This window comes from Bufo bufo, chromosome 6 (assembly GCF_905171765.1).
Source record: "Bufo bufo chromosome 6, aBufBuf1.1, whole genome shotgun sequence".
Classification (NCBI taxonomy): Eukaryota; Metazoa; Chordata; class Amphibia; order Anura; family Bufonidae; genus Bufo; species Bufo bufo.
In genome coordinates this window covers 188,275,348-188,299,332 of record NC_053394.1, presented here as the reverse complement: position 1 = coordinate 188,299,332, position 23,985 = coordinate 188,275,348, and the positions used below count along the sequence as shown (strand labels likewise).

General features: G+C 42.8%; 1 protein-coding gene across 2 annotated transcripts in view; it reads right to left on the bottom strand.

The window, feature by feature from the left end:
- Positions 1 to 23,985, bottom strand: part of ZFP91 (ZFP91 zinc finger protein, atypical E3 ubiquitin ligase) — a 273,314-nt gene that overhangs the window by 8,110 nt on the left and 241,219 nt on the right. For both annotated transcript variants that reach the window (XM_040438017.1, XM_040438016.1), the window contains one exon: positions 546 to 596. In XM_040438017.1, coding sequence (XP_040293951.1) covers positions 546 to 596 — 51 coding nt within the window. The remainder of the gene's footprint in view (positions 1 to 545; positions 597 to 23,985) is intronic.

Here is a 23,985-nt window from a genome sequence, read left to right as displayed (position 1 = left end):
AAACCATTTCAGGGGACTAGCTCTTGAAGCTCATCAAGAGAATGCCAAGAGTGTGCAAAGCAGTAATCAAAGCAAAAGATGGCTACTTTGAAGAACCTAGAATATGACATATTTTCAGTTGTTTCACACTTGTTTGTTATGTATATAATTCCACATGTGTTAATTCATAGTTTTGATGCCTTCAGTGTGAATCTACAATTTTCATAGTCATGAAAATAAAGAAAACTCTTTGAATGAGAAGGTGTGTCCAAACTTTTGGTCTGTACTGTATGTATGTATGTATATATATATATATATATATATATATATATATATATATAGTGAAGACAATATTGATGAGAATAGGTCCCAATACTGACCCCTGTGGTACTCCACTAGTGACTGTGACCCAATCAGAGTGTGTACCATTAATAACCACCCTCTGTTTTCTATCATTGAGCCAGTTACTTACCCACATATACACATTTTCCCACAGTCAGAGCATTGTTACTTGATGTAGCACTACCTGGAAGTCAGAGACCCCTTTGCTGCAATGACCTACTCACCTCCTCTTTGGTAGTCTTGGACTTTTATCATCTTTGCGCCGACGGCCTCTCCTTTAAAAAGAAGGCAAGAAAAAGGAATATGATGATAGAGCTTGAATAAAAACGGTAGAAGAGTGCACAGTATAAAGGACTGGAGAGCAACCAATAAAAATATTGCTCTTTTTTCACTTAACCTGAATTCCAAAAATTTTAACTAAGTAACTTACAGTAGTTTGTAAGGCAAAAAAAATACATACGTCCACCCAGTTCTGCCTGTAATCCTTCAAAGTTGAAATTCCTACCAATCAGAATAACTACCTGGATGAAAGACTCTTCTCCAGGATTCTAGTATACCCTGTAATATTATTACACTCCAGAAATACATTCAAGCCCATCTTGAACTCTTTTAGAGATCTCCATCACAACCTTCTGTAGCAGAGACTGCTCTTACAGTAAAGAATCCCTTTCTATGTTGAGCAAGAAACCTTCTTTCCTCTAGATGTAGAGGACTTCCCCTTGTTACAGTCACAGAGAAGTAGCAGATGAGGTTTAACATGGACAAATGTAAGGTTATGCACATGGGAAAGAATAATGCAAGTCACCTGTACATACTAAACAGTAAAACGCTGGGTAAAGCCTCATTCACACGTCAGAGTTTTGGTCGGTGAATTCCATCAGTGAGCCAAAACCAGGATTAGAACCTCCACAGATATAAGGTATAATGGAAAGATCTGCACCTGTTCTGTGTTTATAGCCACACCTGACGTGTGAATGAGGCATAACACAATGGAAAAGGACTTAGGAATTTTAGTGGAAAGCAAACATAAGGTGTTTGGCACCCAGGGTGGGTCTTTTCTATGGCACTCCCCCATACTTTAAAACATTATGCCCCTCACAGTAGTTATGCCCACATTGTTCCCCTCGCAGTAGTTATGCCCTCATTGTGCCCCCTTCAAAGTAGTAATGCTCTCTCTGTGCCCCCTTCACAATAGTAATGCTCACATTGTGCTCCCTCAGTATTTAAGGGAATGTGTCATGAGAAAATGACCTGCTCTTTAACCCCTTAAGGACACAGCCTTATTTCACCTTAAGGACCAGGCCATTTTTTTTTCAAATCTGACCAGTGTCATTTTATGTGGTGATAGCTCTAAAACGCTTGTACTTATCCAGGCCATTCTGAGATAGTTTTTTTTCGTCACATATTGTACTTCATAACACTGGTAAAATGGAGTAAAAAAAAAATCATTTTTATTTATAAAAAAAATATTAAAATTTACCAAACTTTTGGAAAATTTAGCAAATTTCCAAGTTTCAATTTCTCTACTTCTAGAATACATAGTAATACATCCAAAAATAGATATTAGTTTACATTTCCCATATGTCTACTTCATGTTTGGATCATTTTGGGAATGCCATTTTATTTTTTGGGACCAGTTCAGGTCTGAAGTCACTTTGTGAGTCTTACATAATAGAAACCACCCAAAAGTGACCCTATTATAGAAACTACACCCCTCAAGGTATTCAAAACTGATTTTATAAACATCATTAACCCTTTAGGTGTTCCCCAAGAGTTGATGGCAAATGGAGATGAAATGTCAGAATTTTAATTTTTTGCCAAATTTTCCATTTTAATCCATTTTTTCCACTAACAAAGCAAGGGTTAACAGCCAAACAAAACTCTATGTTTATTGCCCTGACTCTGCAGTTTACAGAAACACCTGATATGTGGTCGTACACCACTGTACGGCCCCATGTCAGGGCGTAGAGGGAAAGGAGCGCCGTGTGGTTTTTGGAAGGCAGATTTCGCTGGACTGGTTTATTTACACCAGGTCCCATTTGAGGCCCCCTGATGCACCCCTAGAGTAGAAACTGCAAAAAAGTGACCCCATTTCGGAAACTACGGGATAAGGTGGCAGTTTTTTTGGTACTATTTTAGGGTACATATGATTTTTGGTTGCTCTATATTACACTTTTTGTGAAGCAAAGTAACAAAAAATAGAAATTCTGAAATTTAATCTCCATTTGCCATTTGTGGAACACTTAAAGGGTTAACAAAGTTTGTAAAATCAGTTTTGAATACCTTGAGGGGTGTAGTTTCTTAAATGGGGTCACTTTTTGGAGTTTCTACTCTAGGGGTGCATCAGGGGGGCTTCAAATGGGACATGGTGTCAAAAAACAAGTCCAGCAAAAACTGCCTTTCAAAATCCATATGGCATTCCTTTCCTTCTGCGCCCTGCCGTGTGGCCATACAGCAGTTTACGACCATATGGGGTGTTTCTGTAAACTGAAGAATCAGGGCAATAAATATTGAGTTTTGTTTGGCTGTTAACCCTTGCTTTGTTACGGGAAAAAATGGATTAAAATGAAAAATTTGCCCAAAAAATACCTGTTTTGACACCGTTTTTTTATTTTATTATTTCCAACATTCATCTGACAGATTAGATCATGTGCTATTTTTATAGAGCAGGTTGTTACGTGTGGCAGTGATCGGAACTACACAGGATGTACGGGTACGCCCTGTGTCCTTAAGTAACGGGACATCAGGGCGTACCTGTAATTATTAAAAAAATATGTTAAACATAAAAAAGTGTTTTAACCCCTTAAGGACACAGGGCGTGTCCTTAAGGTGTTAAAACACTTTTTTATGTTTAACATATTTTTTTAATTTTTCATGATATTTTTAATTTTCCATGTCACTTTTTATATTTCAACTAAAACCATAAATCCTGCAGTTTTTGCACTGACTAATAAATGGCGTTTCTTGATTTGTACACATCACTATACTGCAGTTAACTCATTATAATCCTCCTGTAATATCACCTCTGTGTATAGATAAGACAGGATCCACCATGCCCAATAGGTGATTGTCAAATGTTATCTATTTTTTCCTTGTACAATGACCTCTGCACAGGTCACAGAGCATGTCTAGAACACTCTCCCATGTAAGTTAATAGGGTCCCCTAATGTCCATTGTGTCTATAGCCCAGTCTATGGTGGTTGTCATAAAGCAATTTTTTTTTATGCTTTGTAAATGCTGTTAAGAACAGCTCAGAGAAGATGGCAGCCCCTATAATAATGTTCAGGAAACAGAATAAAGAAACTACAATAAAATCAGAAAATAAAAACTGATTTTAAAAAAGGTTGGTGACACGGTGCATTATCCTGCTGGAAGTAGCCATCAGAGGATGGATACATGTTCTCATTCTGTTTACGCCAAATTCGGACTCTACCATTTGAATGTCTCAACAGAAATCGAGACTCATCAGACCAGGCAACATTTTTCCAGTCTTCAACAGTCCAATTTTGGTGAGCTCGTGCAAATTTTAGCCTCTTTTTCCTATTTGTAGTGGAGATGAGTGGTACCCGGTGGGGTCTTCTGCTGTTGTAGCCCATCCGCCTCAAGGTTGTGCGTGTTGTGGCTTCACAAATGCTTTGCTGCATACCTCGGTTGTAACGAGTTGTTATTTCAGTCAACGTTGCTCTTCTATCAGCTTGAATCAGTCGGCCCATTCTCCTCTGACCTCTAGCATCCACAAGGCATTTTTGCCCACAGGACTGCCGCATACTGAATGTTTTTCCCTTTTCACACCATTCTTTGTAAACCCTAGAAATGGTTGTGCATGAAAATCCCAGTAACTGAGCAGATTGTGAAATACTCAGACCGGCCCGTCTGACACCAACCATGCCACGCTCAAAATTGCTTAAATCACCTTTCTTTCCCATTCTGACATTCAGTTTGGAGTTCAGGAGATTGTCTTGACCAGGACCACACCCCTAAATGCATTGAAGCAACTGCCATTGGTTGACTAGATAATTGCATTAATGAGAAATAGAACAGGTGTTCCTAATAATTCTTTAGGTGAGTGTGTGTATATATATATATATATATATATATATATATATATATATATAGTGATAAAGTGAGGGGGTTAATTTGGCAAGAGAGATATGTTCCATACCGGGTACTAAGAGGTTAACCTGGATACTGCTCCACCCACAGGTGCAGGCAAATAAAAGCTCCCCTAGAAGCTGCTCGGGGGGGTTGTTGGTTGGAGCAGTGCATGCAGATGGTGTGCTACTGACTCAGAGGACTGTGAACCAGGAGAAACCATATACCTCTAGCGTGGTGAGAACAAAGTCTTCGAAAGGTGTGAACTGTGCCTTACTACCAAAAAGACTTTGTGCGGCAGTAAAGCATATTTCTGTTAACCGTTTGTTACAAGCTAAAGAGAGCTACATTTATGTTTGATAGACTTTATGTTGGCTGGAAATAAACTACTAGCGTTTGTTTGGTCGAAGAAACCTGGACTGAGAGTGTCTCTTTGCCGAAGCTAATTCCCCACACTGTTACAAAATTTATATATAAAACAGTATACACCCTGTACAGAATTATTAGGCAAATGAGTATTTTGACCACATCATCCTCTTTATGCATGTTGTCTTACTCCAAGCTGTATAGGCTCGAAAGCCTACTACCAATTAAGCATATTAGGTGATGTGCATCTCTGTAATGAGAAGGGGTGTGGTCTAATGACATCAACACCCTATATCAGGTGTGCATAATTATTAGGCAACTTCCTTTCCTTTGGCAAAATGGGTCAAAAGAAGGACTTGACAGGCTCAGAAAAGTCAAAAATAGTGAGATATCTTGCAGAGGGATGCAGCACTCTTAAAATTGCAAAGCTTCTGAAGCGTGATCATCGAACAATCAAGCGTTTCATTCAAAATAGTCAACAGGGTCGCAAGAAGCGTGTGGAAAAACCAAGGCGCAAAATAACTGCCCATGAACTGAGAAAAGTCAAGCGTGCAGCTGCCAAGATGCCACTTGCCACCAGTTTGGCCATATTTCAGAGCTGCAACATCACTGGAGTGCCCAAAAGCACAAGGTGTGCAATACTCAGAGACATGGCCAAGGTAAGAAAGGCTGAAAGACGACCACCACTGAACAAGAGACACACAAGCTGAAACGTCAAGACTGGGCCAAGAAATATCTCAAGACTGATTTTTCTAAGGTTTTATGGACTGATGAAATGAGAGTGAGTCTTGATGGGCCAGATGGATGGGCCCGTGGCTGGATTGGTAAAGGGCAGAGAGCTCCAGTCCGACTCAGACGCCAGCAAGGTGGAGGTGGAGTACTGGTTTGGGCTGGTATCATCAAAGATGAGCTTGTGGGGCCTTTTCGGGTTGAGGATGGAGTCAAGCTCAACTCCCAGTCCTACTGCCAGTTTCTGGAAGACACCTTCTTCAAGCAGTGGTACAGGAAGAAGTCTGCATCCTTCAAGAAAAACATGATTTTCATGCAGGACAATGCTCCATCACACGCGTCCAAGTACTCCACAGCGTGGCTGGAAAGAAAGGGTATAAAAGAAGAAAATCTAATGACACGGCCTCCTTGTTCACCTGATCTGAACCCCATTGAGAACCTGTGGTCCATCATCAAATGTGAGATTTACAAGGAGGGAAAACAGTACACCTCTCTGAACAGTGTCTGGGAGGCTGTGGTTGCTGCTGCACGCAATGTTGATGGTGAACAGATCAAAACACTGACAGAATCCATGGATGGCAGGCTTTTGAGTGTCCTTGCAAAGAAAGGTGGCTATATTGGTCACTGATTTGTTTTTGTTTTGTTTTTGAATGTCAGAAATGTATATTTGTGAATGTTGAGATGTTATATTGGTTTCACTGGTAAAAATTAATAATTGAAATGGGTATATATTTGTTTTTTGTTAAGTTGCCTAATAATTATGCACAGTAATAGTCACCTGCACACACAGATATCCCCCTAAAATAGCTAAAACTAAAAACAAACTAAAAACTACTTCCAAAAATATTCAGCTTTGATATTAATGAGTTTTTTGGGTTCATTGAGAACATGGTTGTTGTTCAATAATAAAATTAATCCTCAAAAATACAACTTGCCTAATAATTCTGCACTCCCTGTATATATTGTGATAAGGTGGACAGTGCGGGAAGGTGTGTATGTCCCACTCGGATACCTCAGCTGGGTGGGATAGCTAAAATCCGGGATGCAGTAGTCTCAGCAGCATGTAGGTTGCTGGGACAAGATTGTTTTTGGTATATTCTGGGCTGGATTTTAGTTGGATTGGCAGATAGGACTGGAAGTAAGATCTGCCAATACACACTCTTCCAGGATGGGTGTTGCCTTGGTCCAGAGGTGATCGCAGGTGAGACCTGCTGTACTCAGGCTGACATAAAGCACCTCCCAGTATGTCAGTGAAGCAGAGTCCTGCTGAGGCTCTGGGTGTGTGGTCTCAGCTAGCAAGGCTGAGGGGCCACAAGGCTAGGGTAAGGCCTGAAGTTTGGGGTACGCAGTGACGCCTGCGGAAAAAGGGTCACTGGGTCAGAGTCGGGAGGACTACTGGACCACAATTCCCCAAAATCCCCCTGGAATTGCCAAAGCCTGGAGGCTGCTGGATTGATGTTGGCTGAGGAAAGCCGCATATGATGTCTATGTGTGAACTGTGCTCTACGAGTGAGGTAGGGACGTATTTTGTTTAGGTAGTGCCTAGACGGGCAGGAGTTTATTTGTGTTTTAAGTGTTGGCGGTGCAGAAACCCCACCCCACCCAGTGATGTATAACTGGAAGATCCAGTATGAGAAAAGTGCCAAAATAAATGCACAGTTTGGACATGAAAATCCGTTGTCTGGCGAGATATCTGTGAGTGTGACCCCCTGAAAAGAGACGATCCCTTACAATAATATATATATATATATATATATATATATATATATAAAGAAATAAGCACACCGCAGCACATCCGTCTGGTGAAAAAGTGGTGGGATCCTTTATTCACCCAGGTAGCGACGTTTCGGTCCGCTTACTGGGACCATTTTCAAGCTTGAAAATGGTCCCAGTAAGCGGACCGAAACGTCGCTACCTGGGTGAATAAAGGATCCCACCACTTTTTCACCAGACTGATGTGCTGCGGTGTGCTTATTTCTTTGTCTATTGACACTTTTGGACCTTGTGTCGACACCGCTGGCACCCAGCATTTTTTACTAGGTGTGCTGCCCTGAATTTTCATCACATATTATATATATATATATATATATATATATATATATTAGGTTTCTGTGATGTAAATAAAAATGAGACAAAGATAAATCAGTTCAGAACTTTTTCCACCTTTATTGTGACCTATAAACTGTACAACTCAATTGAAAAACAAACTGAAATCTTTTATGAGGGAAGAAAAAATCTAAAAATAAAATAATATGGTTGCATAAGTGTGCATACCCTTAAACTAATACTTTGTTGAAGCATGGCACCTTTTGGGTATGAGTCTATCAACATGGCACATTTAGACTTGGCAAGATTTGCCCACTCTTCTTTGCAAAAACACTCCAAATCTGTCAGATTGCGAGGGCATCTCCTGTGCACAGCCCTCTTCAGATCACCCCACAGATTTTCAATCAGATTCAGGTCTGGGCTCTGGCTGGGCCATTCCAAAACTTTAATCTTCTTCTGGTGGAGCCATTCCTTTGTTGATTTGGATGTATGCTTTGGGTTGTTGTCATGCTGAAAGATGAAGTTCCTCTTCATGTTCATCTTTCTAGCAGAAGCCGGAAGGTTTTGTGCCAATATTGACTGGTATTTGGAACTGTTATAATTCCCTCTAGCTTAACTAAGGCCCCAGTTCCAGCTGAAATAAAACAGCCACAAAGCATGATGCTGCCACCACCATGCTTCACTGTGGGTATGGTGTTCTTTTGGTGATGTGCAGTGTTGTTTTTGCTCCAAACATATCTTTTGGAATTATGGCCAAAAAATTCCACCTTGGTGTCATCAGACCATAACACCTTTTCCCACATGCTTTTGGGAGACTTCAGATATGTTTTTGCAAAATGTAGCCTGGCTTGGATGTTTTTCTTCATAAGAAAAAGCTTTCGTCTTTCCACTATAGAATACGGGCGATTGTTGTCACATGTACCACACAGCCAGTACTTGCTAGATATTCCTGCAGCTCCTTTAAGGTTGCATCTTGGTAGCCTTCCAGACCAGTTTTCTTCTCGTCTTTTTATCAATTTTAGAGGGACGTCCAGTTCTTGGTAATGTCACTGTTGTGCCATATTTTCTCCACTTGATGATGACTGTCTTCACTGTGTTCCATGGTATATCTAATGCCTTGGAAATTATTTTGTACCCTTCTCCTGACTGATACCTTTTAACAATGAGATCCCTCTGATGTTTTGGAAGCTCTCTATGGACCATGGCTTTTGCTGTGGTAAGCGACTAAGAAAATTTCAGGAAAGACCAACTAGAGCAGCTGAACTTCATTTGGGTTTTATCAAAGGCACTTTAAATGATGGCAGGTGTATGCTGACTCCTATTTAACATGATTTTGAATGTGAATGCTTAATTCTGAACACAGCTACATCCCCAGTTATAAGAGGGTGTGCACATTTCTGCAACCACATTATTTTAGTTTTTTTTGTTTTCTTCCCTCCACCTAAAAGATTTCACTGTGTTTTTCAATTGAGTGTTACAGTTTATAGGTCACATTAAAGGTGGGAAAAGTTCTGAAATGATTTATCTTTGTCTCATCTTTTTACAGCACAGAAACCTGACATTTTAACAGGGGTGTGTAGACTTTTTATATCCACTGTGTGTGTATATGTAATATATATATATATATATATATATATATATATATATATATATAGAGGAGAAGAAGTCCAGTGGGAGCACCAACCAGAATGTGGGTGCACGGTCCAACACAGGGTAGCGGCAATCCCCAATAGTATAGAAAACGAAGAAGTAGGACTGCACTTCAAAATAGTGATAAAATCAGCAGTAATTTATTCAAGCATATTATGCCAAGTCTTGCGACGTTTCGGCTCACAAGAGCCTTCCTCAAGCTTGAGGAAGGCTCTTGTGAGCCGAAACGTCGCAAGACTTGCCATAATATGGGTGAATAAATTACTGCTGATTTTATCCCTATTTTGGAGTGCAGTCCTACTTCTTTGTCTTATATATATATATATATATATATATATATATATTATAATAATCACAGGTCGGCACTGCTGTATATGGTCACGGTGCACGAGTCTATGGGATGGCGTCCCAATGTAGAATCAATGAAAAAGACCGGCACTCGCTGTTGATAATTCTTTCTTTGTATTTATTCAGTCACATGTACAGGCAATAAGTACGCGTGCGTTTCGGTGCTGCCGCACCTTCCTCAGACTTATCTGATAAGTCTGAGGAAGGTGCGGCAGCACCGAAACGCACGCGTACTTATTGCTTGTACATGTGACTGAATAAATACAAAGAAAGAATTATCAACAGCAAGTGCCGGTCTTTTTCATTAATTGATTATATATATATATACACATACATACACAGTACAGGCCAAAAGTTTGGACACACCTTCTCATTCAAAGAGTTTTCTTTATTTTCATGACTATGAAAATTGTAGATTCACACTGAAGGCATCAAAACTATGAATTAACACATGTGGAATTATATACATAACAAACAAGTGTGAAACAACTGAAAATATGTCATATTCTAGGTTCTTCAAAGTAGCCACCTTTTGCTTTGATTACTGCTTTGCACACTCTTGGCATTCTCTTGATGAGCTTCAAGAGGTAGTCCTCTGAAATGGTTTTCACTTCACAGGTGTGCCCTGTCAGGTTTAATAAGTGGGATTTCTTGCCTTATAAATGGGGTTGGGACCATCAGTTGCGTTGAGGAGAGGTCAGGTGGATACACAGCTGATAGTCCTACTGAATAGACTGTTAGAATTCGTAGTATGGCAAGAAAAAAAGCAGCTAAGTAAAGAAAAACGAGTAGCCATCATTACTTTAAGAAATGAAGGTCAGTCAGTCTAAAAATTGGGAAAACGTTGAAAGTAAGGGCTATTTGACCATGAAGGAGAGTGATGGGGTGCTGCGCCAGATGACCTGGCCTCCACAGTCACCGGACCTGAACCCAATCGAGATGGTTTGGGGTGAGCTGGACCGCAGAGTGAAGGCAAAAGGGCCAACAAGTGCTAAGCATCTCTGGGAACTCCTTCAAGACTGTTGGAAGACCATTTCAGGGGACTACCTCTTGAAGCTCATCAAGAGAATGCCAAGAGTGTGCAAAGCAGTAATCAAAGCAAAAGGTGGCTACTTTGAAGAACCTAGAATATGACATATTTTCAATAGTGGTAGGTTGTGGTGGCTCACTAGCAAGTAGTTAAGGTATGGTGCTGCAAGCTCATATAGAGGGAATCACCCCACCCTCTCTTAAAAGGCAAATGTAGTAATAGGAAAATGGGCGAGCACTCATACACTTGGCAACCAGATTGACATATGCAGAAAATATTTATTAAATCCCCATAAAATACAAGTAATAAAATTTATAAGAACAATGTAGCAATAATATACAACATTACAGTCACATATATTGTGGTAGATATGATTGATACTATATTCAATAAAAATATATTCAATAGAAATATTCGATAAATTGAATGGTAGAAAATTCAATGTTGAAATATTCGATAGAATATTCGATACCACTCAATAGTGTCGATAAATTCAATAATATATATCACACCAAAAAACTTCAAGTATATGCTGTTATTTGGGAAAGAGGGGGTATTATCTTCTAGCACTCTATCCCAATTTAGGAAACTGAATGTCACTGAAAATGTTGTAGGTGTATTCACTGGGAGCGCAATATGTTCATAAAGTGTCCACAGGAATCCTGATAATGTGAAAAGTCTCTTATAGCATATCCTTTTAAGGTCGATATGAGCTTTGAATTGAAGAAAACTTTAAATCAATATTTGGCTTACCGTCTAGCGTCTGCTGTCTCCATATTGCTTCAATGGAGCTTTAAATATTTGCCGGCTTATTCAGTCGCTCCATACAGCAAGCTGGTTTAAATTTCGCGGGAGTTCCAAAGATCGCGGGAGTTGCCACTCTGTTCCGCAATTTCCTTTGGTGCAGCTTTCGATGATAAGAATAATTAATCCTTTACTGTAGAAATTTTCTTCTGTATGGCCATACAGTATTATCGGAGGCTTTTCAATGCAGGTACATCACTTGTTTCACCAAGCCTCCGATAATACTGTATGGCCATACAGAAGAAAATTTCTACAGTAAAGGATTAACTATTCTTATCGTCGAAAGCTGCACCAAAGGAAATTGCGGAACAGAGTGGCAACTCCCGCGATCTTTGGAACTCCCGCGAAATTTAAACCAGCTTGCTGTATGGAGCGACTGAATAAGCCGGCAAATATTTAAAGCTCCATTGAAGCAATAGGGAGACAGCAGACGCTAGACGGTAAGCCAAATATTGATTTAAAGTTTTCTTCAATTCAAAGCTCATATCGACCTTAAAAGGATATGCTATAAGAGACTTTTCCCATTATCAGGATTCCTGTGGACACTTTATGAACATATTGCGCTCCCAGTGAATACACCTACAACATTTTCAGTGACATTCAGTTTCCTAAATTGGGAGAAGGTGTGCTAGAAGATAATACCCCCTCTTTCCCAAATAACAGCATATACTTGAAGTTTTTTGGTGTGATATATATTATTGAATTTATCAACACTATTGAGTGGTATCGAATATTCTATCGAATATTTCAACATTGAATTTTCTACCATTCAATTTATCGAATATTTCTATCGAATATATTTTTATTGAATATAGTATCGATCATATCTACCACAATATATGTGACTGTAATGTTGTATATTATTGCTACATTGTTCTTATAAATTTTATTACTTGTATTTTATGGGGATTTAATAAATATTTTCTGCATATGTCAATCTGGTTGCCAAGTGTATGAGTGCTTGTCCATTTTCCTATTACTACATATGACATATTTTCAGTTGTTTCACAATTGTTTGTTATGTATATAATTCAACATGTGTTAATTCATAGTTTTGATGCCTTCATAGTCATGAAAATAAAGAAAACTCTTTGAATGAGAAGGTGTGTCCAAACTTTTGGTCTGTACTGTAAATACACAGTTGCAAGAAAAAGTATGTGAACCCATTGGAATGATATGCATTTCCGCACAAATTGGTCATAAAATGTGATCTGATCTTCATCTAAGTCACAACAATAGACAATCACAGTCTGCTTAAACTAATAACACACCATGTAAACATTCACAGTGCAGGTGGAAAAAGTATGTGAACCCTTGGATTTAATAACTGGTTGAACCTCCTTTGGCAGCAATAACTTCAACCAAACGTTTCCTGTAGTTGCAGATGTGCACAACGGTCAGGAGTAATTCTTGACCATTCCTTTTTATAGAACTGTTTCAGTTCAGCAATATTCTTGGGATGTCTGGTGTGAATCGCTTTCTTGATGTCATGCCAAAGCATCTCAATCGGGTTGAGGTCAGGACTCTGACTGGGCCACTCCAGAAGGCGTATTTTCTTCTGTTTAAGCCATTCTGTTGTTGATTTATTTCTATGCTTTGGGTTGTTGTCCTGTTGCAACACCCATCTTCTGTTGAACTTCAGCTGGTGGACAGATGGCCTTAAGTTCTCCTGCAAAATGTCTTGATAAACTTGGGAATTCATTTTTCTTTCGATGATAGCAATCCGTCCAGGCCCTGACGCAGCAAAGCAGCCTCAAACCATGAAGCCCCCACCACCATACTTCACAATTAGGATGAGGTTTTGATGTTGGTGTGCTGTGCCTCTTTTTCTCCACACATAGTGTTGTGTGTTTCTTCCAAACAACTCAACTTTGGTTTCATCTGTCCACAGAATATTTTGCCAGTACTGCTGTGGAACATCCAGGTGCTCTTGTGCAAACTGTAAACGTGCAGCAATGTTTTTTTTGGACAGCAGTGGCTTCCTCTGTGGTATCCTCCCATGAAATCCATTCTTGTTTAGTGTTTTACGTATCGTAGATTCGCTAACAGGGATGTTAGCATATGCCAGAGACTTTTGTAAGTCTTTAGCTGACACTCTAGGATTCTTCTTCACCTCATGGAGCAGTCTGCGCTGTGCTCTTGCAGTCATCTTTACAGGACGGCCACTCCTAGGGAGAGTAGCAGCAGTGGTGAACTTTCTCCATTTATAGACAATTTGTCTTACCGTGGACTGATGAACAGCAAGGCTTTTGGAGATACTTTTATAACCCTTTCCAGCTTTATGCAAGTCAACAATTCTTAATCTGAGAGCTCTTTTGTGCGAGGCATCATTCACATCAGGCAATGCTTTTTGTGAAAAGCAAACCCAAAACTGGTGTGTGTTTTTTTTTTATAGGGCAGGGCATCTATAACCAACACCTCCAATCTCATCTCATTGATTGGACTCCAGTTGGCTGACACCTCACTCCAATTAGCTCTTGGAGATATCATTAGTCTAGGGGTTCACATACTTTTTCCACCTGCACTGTGAATGATGAAGATCAGATCACATTTTATGACCGATTTGTGAAGAAATCCATATAATTCCAAAGGGTTCACATACTTTTTCTTGCAACTGTGTGTGTGTGTATATATATATATATATATATATATATATATATATACACACTTAACAAATGACGAGGCAGCACTTTCAGCTTTTGGTGACAGGGTGACGACCCCAAAACTTTATTCCCAGCAATGTTTCAGCCTACTCAATGAGGCCTTTGTCAAGCTATGACAAAGGCCTCATTGAGTAGGCTGAAACGTTGCTAGGAATAAAGTTTTGGGGTCGTCACCCTGTCACCAAAAGCTGGAAGTGCTGCCTCGTCATTTGTTGAGTACGTATCGTGGAGGAGAAGCCTGCCTCTGTGGGGAATTGCACCCAGTGCACGTGGTCTGACTGTGCTGCTGCTGTATTTGTGATTTTTTTTTTATATATATATATATATATATATATATATACACACACAGTTGTTTTAAAAATTATTCAACCCCCACTGAAATTGAGTGTTTTGGCCAGTTTGCAGTCGAAGTCAGCATCTTCTTTCTGCCACGACCAGGTAGCGTTTCAACAGTGCCCTTTGCCTTGAATTTGCGAATGATGCTTCCTATGGTGTCTCTTGGTATGTTTAACATCTTTGCAATCTTCTTATAGCCATTGCCCTTCCTGTGAAGAGAAATCACCTCTTCTCTGGTCTTCCTGGACCATTCTCTTGACTTCACCATGTTTGTAAACACACCAGTAAATGTCTAGAAGGAGCTGAGTATCACAGTCCTTTTAAATCTGCCTAATTGGTGCTTATTATGCTTGATTGCTGCTCCTTGACATCCACAGGTGTTTTCAATACCTGATCGAAAACACTTGAATGAACCTCTGTTCTTAAGAGTGGTAGTCTTTAAGGGGTTGAATAATTGTGTCAATGAAGAAATCACAAAAAAAAACATTTAATACTGCATTACAAAAACAATTGATGTCATTTTAGTTGCATTTGGTTCTTTAAAAAGTCCCTGTAAGATTTCATTCTGAACACAATTACAAATGTACACTAAATTCCCTAAAACCCTTTACAGCATTGGGGGTTGAATAATTTGGAACACAACTGTATATATACACTGCTCAAAAAAATAAAGGGAACACAAAAATAACACATCCTAGATCTGAATTAATTAAATATTCTTCTGAAATACTTTGTTCTTTACATAGTTGAACGTGCTGACAACAAAATCACACAAAAATAAAAAAATGGAAATCAAATTTTTCAACCCATGGAGGTCTGGATTTAGAGTCACCCTCAAAATTAAAGTGGAAAAACACACTACAGACTGATCCAACTTTGATGTAATGTCCTTAAAACAAGTCAAAATGAGGCTCAATAGTGTGTGTGGCCTCCACGTGCCTGTATGACCTCCCTACAACGCCTGTGCATGCTCCTGATGAGGTGGCGGACGGTCTCCTGAGGGATCTCCTCCCAGACCTGGACTAAAGCATCTGCCAACTCCTGGACAGTCTGTGGTGCAACGTGACGTTGGTGGATAGAGCGAGACATGATGTCCCAGATGTGCTCAATTGGATTCAGGTCTGGGGAACGGGCGGGCCAGTCCATAGCATCAAAGCCTTCGTCTTGCAGGAACTGCTGACACACTCCAGCCACATGAGGTCTAGCATTGTCTTGCATTAGGAGGAACCCAGGGCCAACCGCACCAGCATATGGTCTCACAAGGGGTCTGAGGATCTCATCTCGGTACCTAATGGCAGTCAGGCTACGTCTGGCGAGCACATGGAGCTCTGTGCGGCCCTCCAAAGAAATGCCACCCTACACCATTACTGACCCAATGCCAAACCGGTCATGCTGGAGGATGTTGCAGGCAGCAGAACGTTCTCCACGGTGTCTCCAGACTCTGTCACGTCTGTCACATGTGCTCAGTGTGAACCTGCTTTCATCTGTGAAGAGCACAGGGCGCCAGTGGCGAATTTGCCAATCTTGGTGTTCTCTGGCAAATGCCAAACGTCCTGCACGGTGTTGGGCTGTAAGCACAACCCCCACCTGTGGACGTCGGGCCCTCATATCACCCTCATGGAGTCTGTTTCTGACTGTTTGAGCAGACACATGCACATTTGTGGCCTGCTGGAGGTCATTTTGCAGGGCTCTGGCAGTGCTCCTCCTGTTCCTCCTTGCACAAAGGCGGAGGTAGCGGTCCTGCTGCTGGGTTGTTGCCCTCCTACGGCCTCCTCCACGTCTCCTGATGTACTGGCCTGTCTCCTGGTAGCGCCTCCATGCTCTGGACACTACGCTGACAGACACAGCAAACCTTCTTGCCACAGCTCGCATTGATGTGCCATCCTGGATAAGCTGCACTATCTGAGCCACTTGTGTGGGTTGTAGACTCCGTCTCATGCTACCACTAGAGTGAAAGCACTGCCAGCATTCAAAAGTGACCAAAACATCAGCCAGGAAGCATAGGAACTGAGAAGTGGTCTGTGGTGACCACCTGCAGAACCACTCCTTTATTGGGGGTGTCTTGCTTATTGCCTATAATTTCCACCTGTTATCTATCTCATTTGCACAACAGCATTTGAAATTGATTGTCACTCAGTGTTGCTTCCTAAGTGGACAGTTTGATTTCACAGAAGTGTGATTGACTTGGAGTTACATTGTGTTGTTTAAGTGTTCCCTTTATTTTTTTGAGCAGTGTATATATATATATATACACACACACACACAAAAGAAAAACAGAGGCAGCACAGACTGAAAAACAAAATGCCAAGTTGGTGCACGCTCAATGGGGATAAGCTTACCCAATATGCAGAGTATAAAAAAGCAAGCAGCACTCCAAGTGTAATGAAGTAAAAAAGGATACATTTATTCACCCATGTGGTGTAGCGACATTTCGACTCTACACTAAAGTCGACTCAAGCTTGTGAAAGGCTTCAGTGTAGAGCCGAAACGTTGCTACACCACATGCGTGAATAAATTATCCTTTTTTACTTCATTACGCTTGGAGTGCTGCTCGCTTTTTTATTATATATATATATATTTCCCTAGTCGTCTCCATGACAGCACAACCTGAGATTAATTCCTCTGATAGGACAGGAAAAAACACAGAGAGGTTAAGAACCCCACCCCTTCCCCTCATCACCAGTGTTTTTTCCTGTCCTGTCAAGGAAGGAATACCATAGAGGTGTGCTGGGAGCTCGTCTGGATTCCTTAGCCTAAAGAGGACCTTTCACCTATTACGACACTGTGAACTAACTATACAGACATGGAGAGCGGCGCCCGGGGATCTCACTGCACTTACTATTATCCCTGGGCGCCGCTCCGTTCTCACGCTATGCCCTCCGGTATCTCCGCTCACTAAGTTATAGTAGGCGGAGATTTCAGTCACTAAGTTATGGTAGGCGGAGTCTGCCCTTGTTCAGCTCTAGCGCTGACCAATCGCAGCGCAGAGCTCACAGCCTGGGAGGTTATTTTCTCCCAGGCTGTGAGCTCTGCAATGCGATTGCCCAGCGCTACAGCAGAACAAGGGCAGACTCCGCCTACCATAACTTTGTGACCGGAGAAACCGGAGGGCATAGCGGGAGAATGGAGCGGCGCCCAGGGAGAACGGAGGGCCGCTCTCCATGTCTGTACAGTTAGTTCACAGTGTCATAATAGGTGAAAGGTCCTCTTTAACTCTGCAAGTTTTTGTTTTTTTCTGGGTTTCTCCCCTTTACCGCATTGTTGTTCAGGCCTGAGGTCGGTTCCGGAGGTCCGGCTCTTCCCTCCTCTGTATGCGGCCTGTGCCCGGGCCCCTCTGTGTTTGGTGGCCCCGGCGAAGCTCCCTCCTGAGGCGGTCCAGTGGGGCTTGATGCGAAGTGGATAGGCGGCCGGAGCAAGGCTAGGACGCTCTTCCCTCCGGCCGCGGGGTGATGACGTCAGACGCTGAGGGGGCATGGCTTAGCGTCATGACGTCACGCAGGGCGCTAGGGGGCCTGGTGGGGAAATTTAAAATTGCCATGGCGGCCTTCAGAGTGCGCCCAGCGTCTCCTCACCTGCCTGCAGTGTTTTGGCAACCAGCTGTGGACGGGACAGACGATGAGTGCCCCTACCACCACCGGCTCTGTATTGGAGCCCCTCACTACTTTGGGTTCTGTGAGTAGCCTGTTTCAGGCGCCCCTTGTATGTTTGTTTGCCCTTTAGTGGTTGACCCTTCTCTCCCTTGTGTATTGCAGGGAGAAAAGGAGTCCTCCTCTTCCACTAAAGTTAAACCCAGGAAGTGTGGCCTCTGTGCTACATAGACCGAGTTCTTCTAAGGATATTATGAATGTTGGTAGTGATTCCGACTCTCTTAATCCGGAATTCTCAGACTCTGAGATATTGGAAAAATCTCAAGAGTCTGATGAAGATAATGAATATAAAAAGTTTCTCTTCAATCCTGAAGATATCGATGATCTAATTAAGGCCATAAGAGCCACGATTAGGATGGAAATTCCCAGGAAACCTAGGTCTGTCCAAGAAGAATTTTTGCTGGGGCTGGGGGAGAGGCAGAGATCTGTTTTTCCTGTTCCTGATAATGTACAGAAACTCAAAGGCAGAATGGGATAATCCTGAAAAATGTTCATCTATTCCTTGTGGCATAAAAAGACGGTACCCCTTTGAAGAGGCGGATTGCACAGACTGGGAGTCCATCCCTAAAATCGATGCTCCAGTGGCCAAGGTCGCTAATAGTACGGTCCTGCCCTTTGAGGATGCAGCCCAATTAAAAGATCCCATGGACAGAAAGGCAGAGAGCTTACTCAAAAAAACCTGGGAAGCCACTGCAGCCCTATTAAAACCAGGGGTTGCTGCGACCTGTGTAGCCCGCACCTTAGACGTATGGTTAGAACAGTTGGAGATACACCTAATTAACAAAACCCCTAGGGAGCAAATCCTAGATAGTCTCCCCTTACTCAGGAAGGCCACAAATTTCCGCTGAGTTGGTCAGACTGTTGGCTCGCACTGCAGTGCTCTCCAATACCATCAGGAAAGTCCTGTGGTTAAAAGCTTGGTCAGGAGATGGCTTTTAAAAATAAGCAGATATCTTTACCATTCCATGGACAATATGTGTTTGGCCGTAATTTGGACAAAATTTTTGAGCAGGCTACTGACCGTAAAAGAGGCTTCCCCGAAGATAAATCTGGAAATAGAAAACAGTTTTTTCGCAAGCAGCAGCAGGATTCCAGACCTGACCGTGGAAGGTCGGGAGGACGGAATTATACCAGGGGGAATAAAAGGAAAAGCTCTCTCTTTAATCCCAACAAGGGTGGTCCCTCCGCCTCCTCTTCCAAACAATGACGTCACCCGAGTCGGGGGAAGGCTCAGTTCCTTTTTAAGTTTCTGGGAACAGACCATCACAGACCCGTATATTATCAGCATCATAAAAAACGGGTATTCTTTAGAGTTGGATTCCCTTCCCCCGCAAAAGTTTGTAATAACCCAACACCAGGGATCTCTAAGGTCCTCCCTGTCCGAGAGTATAAAAGAACTCCTGTCCCTAGGGGCAACAGAAGACGTCCCCAGGGAGGAATGGGGGAATGGTCACTACTCGCCTCTATTCATGGTCCGGAAACCAAACGGGAGATTTCGAACCATCATAAACCTAAAACCACTAAACAAACACATTTCATATCACAAATTCAAAATGGAAACTGTCAAGACGGCAGTAAAACTTATCAAGAAGGGGGCTTAAATGATTACAATAGATCTCAAGGATGCTTCTTTCCACATTCCAATACATCCCATCTACAGAAGGTACCTGAGGTTTGCAGTGAAGCTGAAGGGAAAGATCCGCCACTATCAGTTCACCTGTCTACCTTTCGGAATTGCTCATCGTATCTTCACCAAAGTTATGGCAGAAGCCGTGGCCTCTCTAAACCGCAGTGGGATTTTAGTGGTCCCTTACCTCGACGACTTGCTGGTAGTGGCAGAAACGTCAGATCTCCTCCTCATACATCTACAAGTGGTCCTCTCTCACCTTCAGAACCTGGGGTGGATCATCAACAGGGAAAAGTCCAATCTGACTCCAAGTCACCTGGAGAGTGTTCTTGGGCATTCTACTGGATTTGACACTCCAGAGATCTTTTCTTCCTCCTACAAAGATCCAGGATCTAAAACTAATAATCCAACAATTCCTAAAGATGCGTTCTTGTTCTATCCGGCAGGCCATGAGGGTTCTAGGTCTTCTATCCTCCTGCATCCCAGCCGTTGCCTGGGCCAAATTTCACATGAGGCCTCTGCAGAGCCTTGTCCTCAAAAGGTGGAACAGATCCCAGTTGACCCTAGAAGAGAGGATGCCGGTAACCAGAGACATGAAGGCCTCCTTAATATGGTGGCTCTCAGACAGGAACCTGAAGACGGGGGTTCCCTGGAGCCACGAAAAGGTACTATCACTAACGATGGATGCCAGTTCCTGGGGTTGGGGTGCCCTTGCTGCCACCGGTTCCTTTCAGGGTGCCTGGTCAGAAACTCAGAAGAGAATGTCATCCAACTACAGGGAGCTCCATGCCATATGGGAAGGCCTCAAAGCAATCCAGATTCAGGCCAAAAACCGTCATGTTCTAATACATTCAGACAACTCCACAGCGGTAGCGTTCATACAACATCAAGGAGGGACGAGGCACGGTCATCTTCAGAACCTCGCAAGATAGATATTCCTCTGGGCAGAAAGGAATGTGAAATCATTAGGGGCGATACATCTGAAAGGCTCACTCAATACTCAAGCAGATTTCCTAAGCCGGCAGAGGCTGGATCCAGGCGAATGGTCTCTGTCACAACCAGCCTTTCCAGAAAATACAAAATCAGTGGGACATTCCATCTCTAGACCTATTTGCCTCAAAAAGAAATCCCAAATGTACCACATTACTTCTCTCTAAACCCGAGGGATACGTGTGGCAGTGGATGCCTTCACCCAGGACTGGACGTCAGGGCTGGTGTATGCCTTCCCCCCAATTCCGATGATCCCAAAAGTCCTCCAAAAATTCCAAGCAGAGAGAAGCGTCCTGATCCTAGTCGTTCCCTTCTGGCCCAGGAGAGGCTGGTTCGGTCTCCTGAGATCCCTCAATCAGGAGGACCCAATCCTATTTCCCCTGGAGAAAAATCTTCTGATGCAGGGTCCAATCCCTCACCCGAATCCCAAACTCCTCAGTCTATCAGCTTGGTTACTGAGAAATCCATCCTCTTAGGCCGAGGCCTCTCTCAAAGGGCAATGGATACTCTCCTACTTAGTAGGAAAACAAATACCTGTAGGTACTACCTTAAAGTCTGGAAGAAGTTCGCTGCCTGGGCGAATTCAAGGTTTAAAGAGGACCTTTCACTGATCCTGACATTGTGAACTAAGTATCATGACATATACAGCGGCACCCAGGGATCTCACTGCACTCACGATTATCCCTGGGCGCTGCTCCGTTCTCCCGTTATGTCCTCCGGTATGTTCGGGGACTTGGTTATAGTAGGCAGAGAATTAGTTATAGTAGGCGGAGTCTGCCCTTGTTCTGCTGGGCGTCTTCTTCTCCTAGGCTGTAGCGCTGGCCAATCGCAGCGCAGAGCTCACAGCCTGGGAGGTTTTTTCTCCCAGGCTGTGAGCTCTGCGATGCGATTGGCCAGCACTACAGCCTAGGAGAAGGAGACGCCCAGCAGAACAAGGGGCCCATACCTTTACTAAACATTACAGAGTACATGACCTTTCGACCCAAGATCCTGGGCCCCCCATCCCCCCCCCCCAAATAAGGTTACTTTGTTAGTTCTCAGGTTGTGCTGTCATGGAGACGACTGGGGAAATGAGTATTACACTCCCCGGGTATCTGGTTTCCTGGAAGTCTCCATGACAGCACACACCCTTTTTTTCTTTATTTGTTTCAAATTTCTTTAATAGTTCCTTTCCCCTTTCCTGGTTCTGTTAAAAATACACTGGTGATGAGGTAAAGGGGTGGGGTTCTTAACCTCTTTTTTCCTGTCCTATCAGAGGAAGTCTATCTCAGGTTGTGCTGTCATGGAGACTTCCAGGAAACCGGATTACCGGTGAGTCAAATACACATATATATATATATATACATACACACATATACACACACTGCTCGAAAAAATAAAGGGAACACAAAAATAACACATCCTAGATCTGAATTAATTAAATATTCTTCTGAAATACTTTGTTCTTTACATAGTTGAATGTGCTGACAACAAAATCACACAAAAATAAAAAAATGAAAATCAAAATTTTTAACCCATGGAGGTCTGGATTTGGAGTCACACTCAAAATTAAAGTGGAAAAACACACTACAGGCTGATCCAACTTTGATGTAATGTCCTTAAAACAAGTCAAAATGAGGCTCAGTAGTGTGTGTGGCCTCCACGTGCCTGTATGACCTCCTTACAACGCCTGTGCATGCTCCTGATGAGGTGGTGGACGGTCTCCTGGACTAAAGCATCTGCCAACTCCTGGACAGTCTGTGGTGCAACGTGACGTTGGTGGATAGAGCGAGACATGATGTCCCAGATGTGCTCAATTGGATTCAGGTCTGGGGAACGGGCGGGCCAGTCCATAGCATCAATGCCTTCGTCTTGCAGGAACTGCTGACACACTCCAGCAACATGAGGTCTAGCATTGTCTTGCATTAGGAGGAACCCAGGGCCAACCGCACCAGCATATGGTCTCACAAGGGGTCTGAGGATCTCATCTCGGTACCTAATGGCAGTCAGGCTACGTCTGGCGAGCACATGGAGCTCTGTGCGGCCCTCCAAAGAAATGCCACCCTACACCATTACTGACCCAATGCCAAACCGGTCATGCTGGAGGATGTTGCAGGCAGCAGAACGTTCTCCACGGTGTCTCCAGACTCTGTCACGTCTGTCACATGTGCTCAGTGTGAACCTGCTTTCATCTGTGAAGAGCACAGGGCGCCAGTGGCGAATTTGCCAATCTTGGTGTTCTCTGGCAAATGCCAAACGTCCTGCACGGTGTTGGGCTGTAAGCACAACCCCCACCTGTGGACGTCGGGCCCTCATATCACCCTCATGGAGTCTGTTTCTGACTGTTTGAGCAGACACATGCACATTTGTGGCCTGCTGGAGGTCATTTTGCAGGGCTCTGGCAGTGCTCCTCCTGTTCCTCCTTGCACAAAGGCGGAGGTAGCGGTCCTGCTGCTGGGTTGTTGCCCTCCTACGGCCTCCTCCACGTCTCCTGATGTACTGGCCTGTCTCCTGGTAGCGCCTCCATGCTCTGGACACTACGCTGACAGACACAGCAAACCTTCTTGCCACAGCTCGCATTGATGTGCCATCCTGGATAAGCTGCACTATCTGAGCCACTTGTGTGGGTTGTAGACTCCGTCTCATGCTACCACTAGAGTGAAAGCACTGCCAGCATTCAAAAGTGACCAAAACATCAGCCAGGAAGCATAGGAACTGAGAAGTGGTCTGTGGTGACCACCTGCAGAACCACTCCTTTATTGGGGGTGTCTTGCTTATTGCCTATAATTTCCACCTGTTATCTATCTCATTTGCACAACAGCATTTGAAATTGATTGTCACTCAGTGTTGCTTCCTAAGTGGACAGTTTGATTTCACAGAAGTGTGATTGACTTGGAGTTACATTGTGTTGTTTAAGTGTTCCCTTTATTTTTTTGAGCAGTGTATATATATATATATACACACACACACACAAAAGAAAAACAGAGGCAGCACAGACTGAAAAACAAAATGCCAAGTTGGTGCACGCTCAATGGGGATAAGCTTACCCAATATGCAGAGTATAAAAAAGCAAGCAGCACTCCAAGTGTAATGAAGTAAAAAAGGATACATTTATTCACCCATGTGGTGTAGCGACATTTCGACTCTACACTAAAGTCGACTCAAGCTTGTGAAAGGCTTCAGTGTAGAGCCGAAACGTTGCTACACCACATGCGTGAATAAATTATCCTTTTTTACTTCATTACGCTTGGAGTGCTGCTCGCTTTTTTATTATATATATATATATTTCCCTAGTCGTCTCCATGACAGCACAACCTGAGATTAATTCCTCTGATAGGACAGGAAAAAACACAGAGA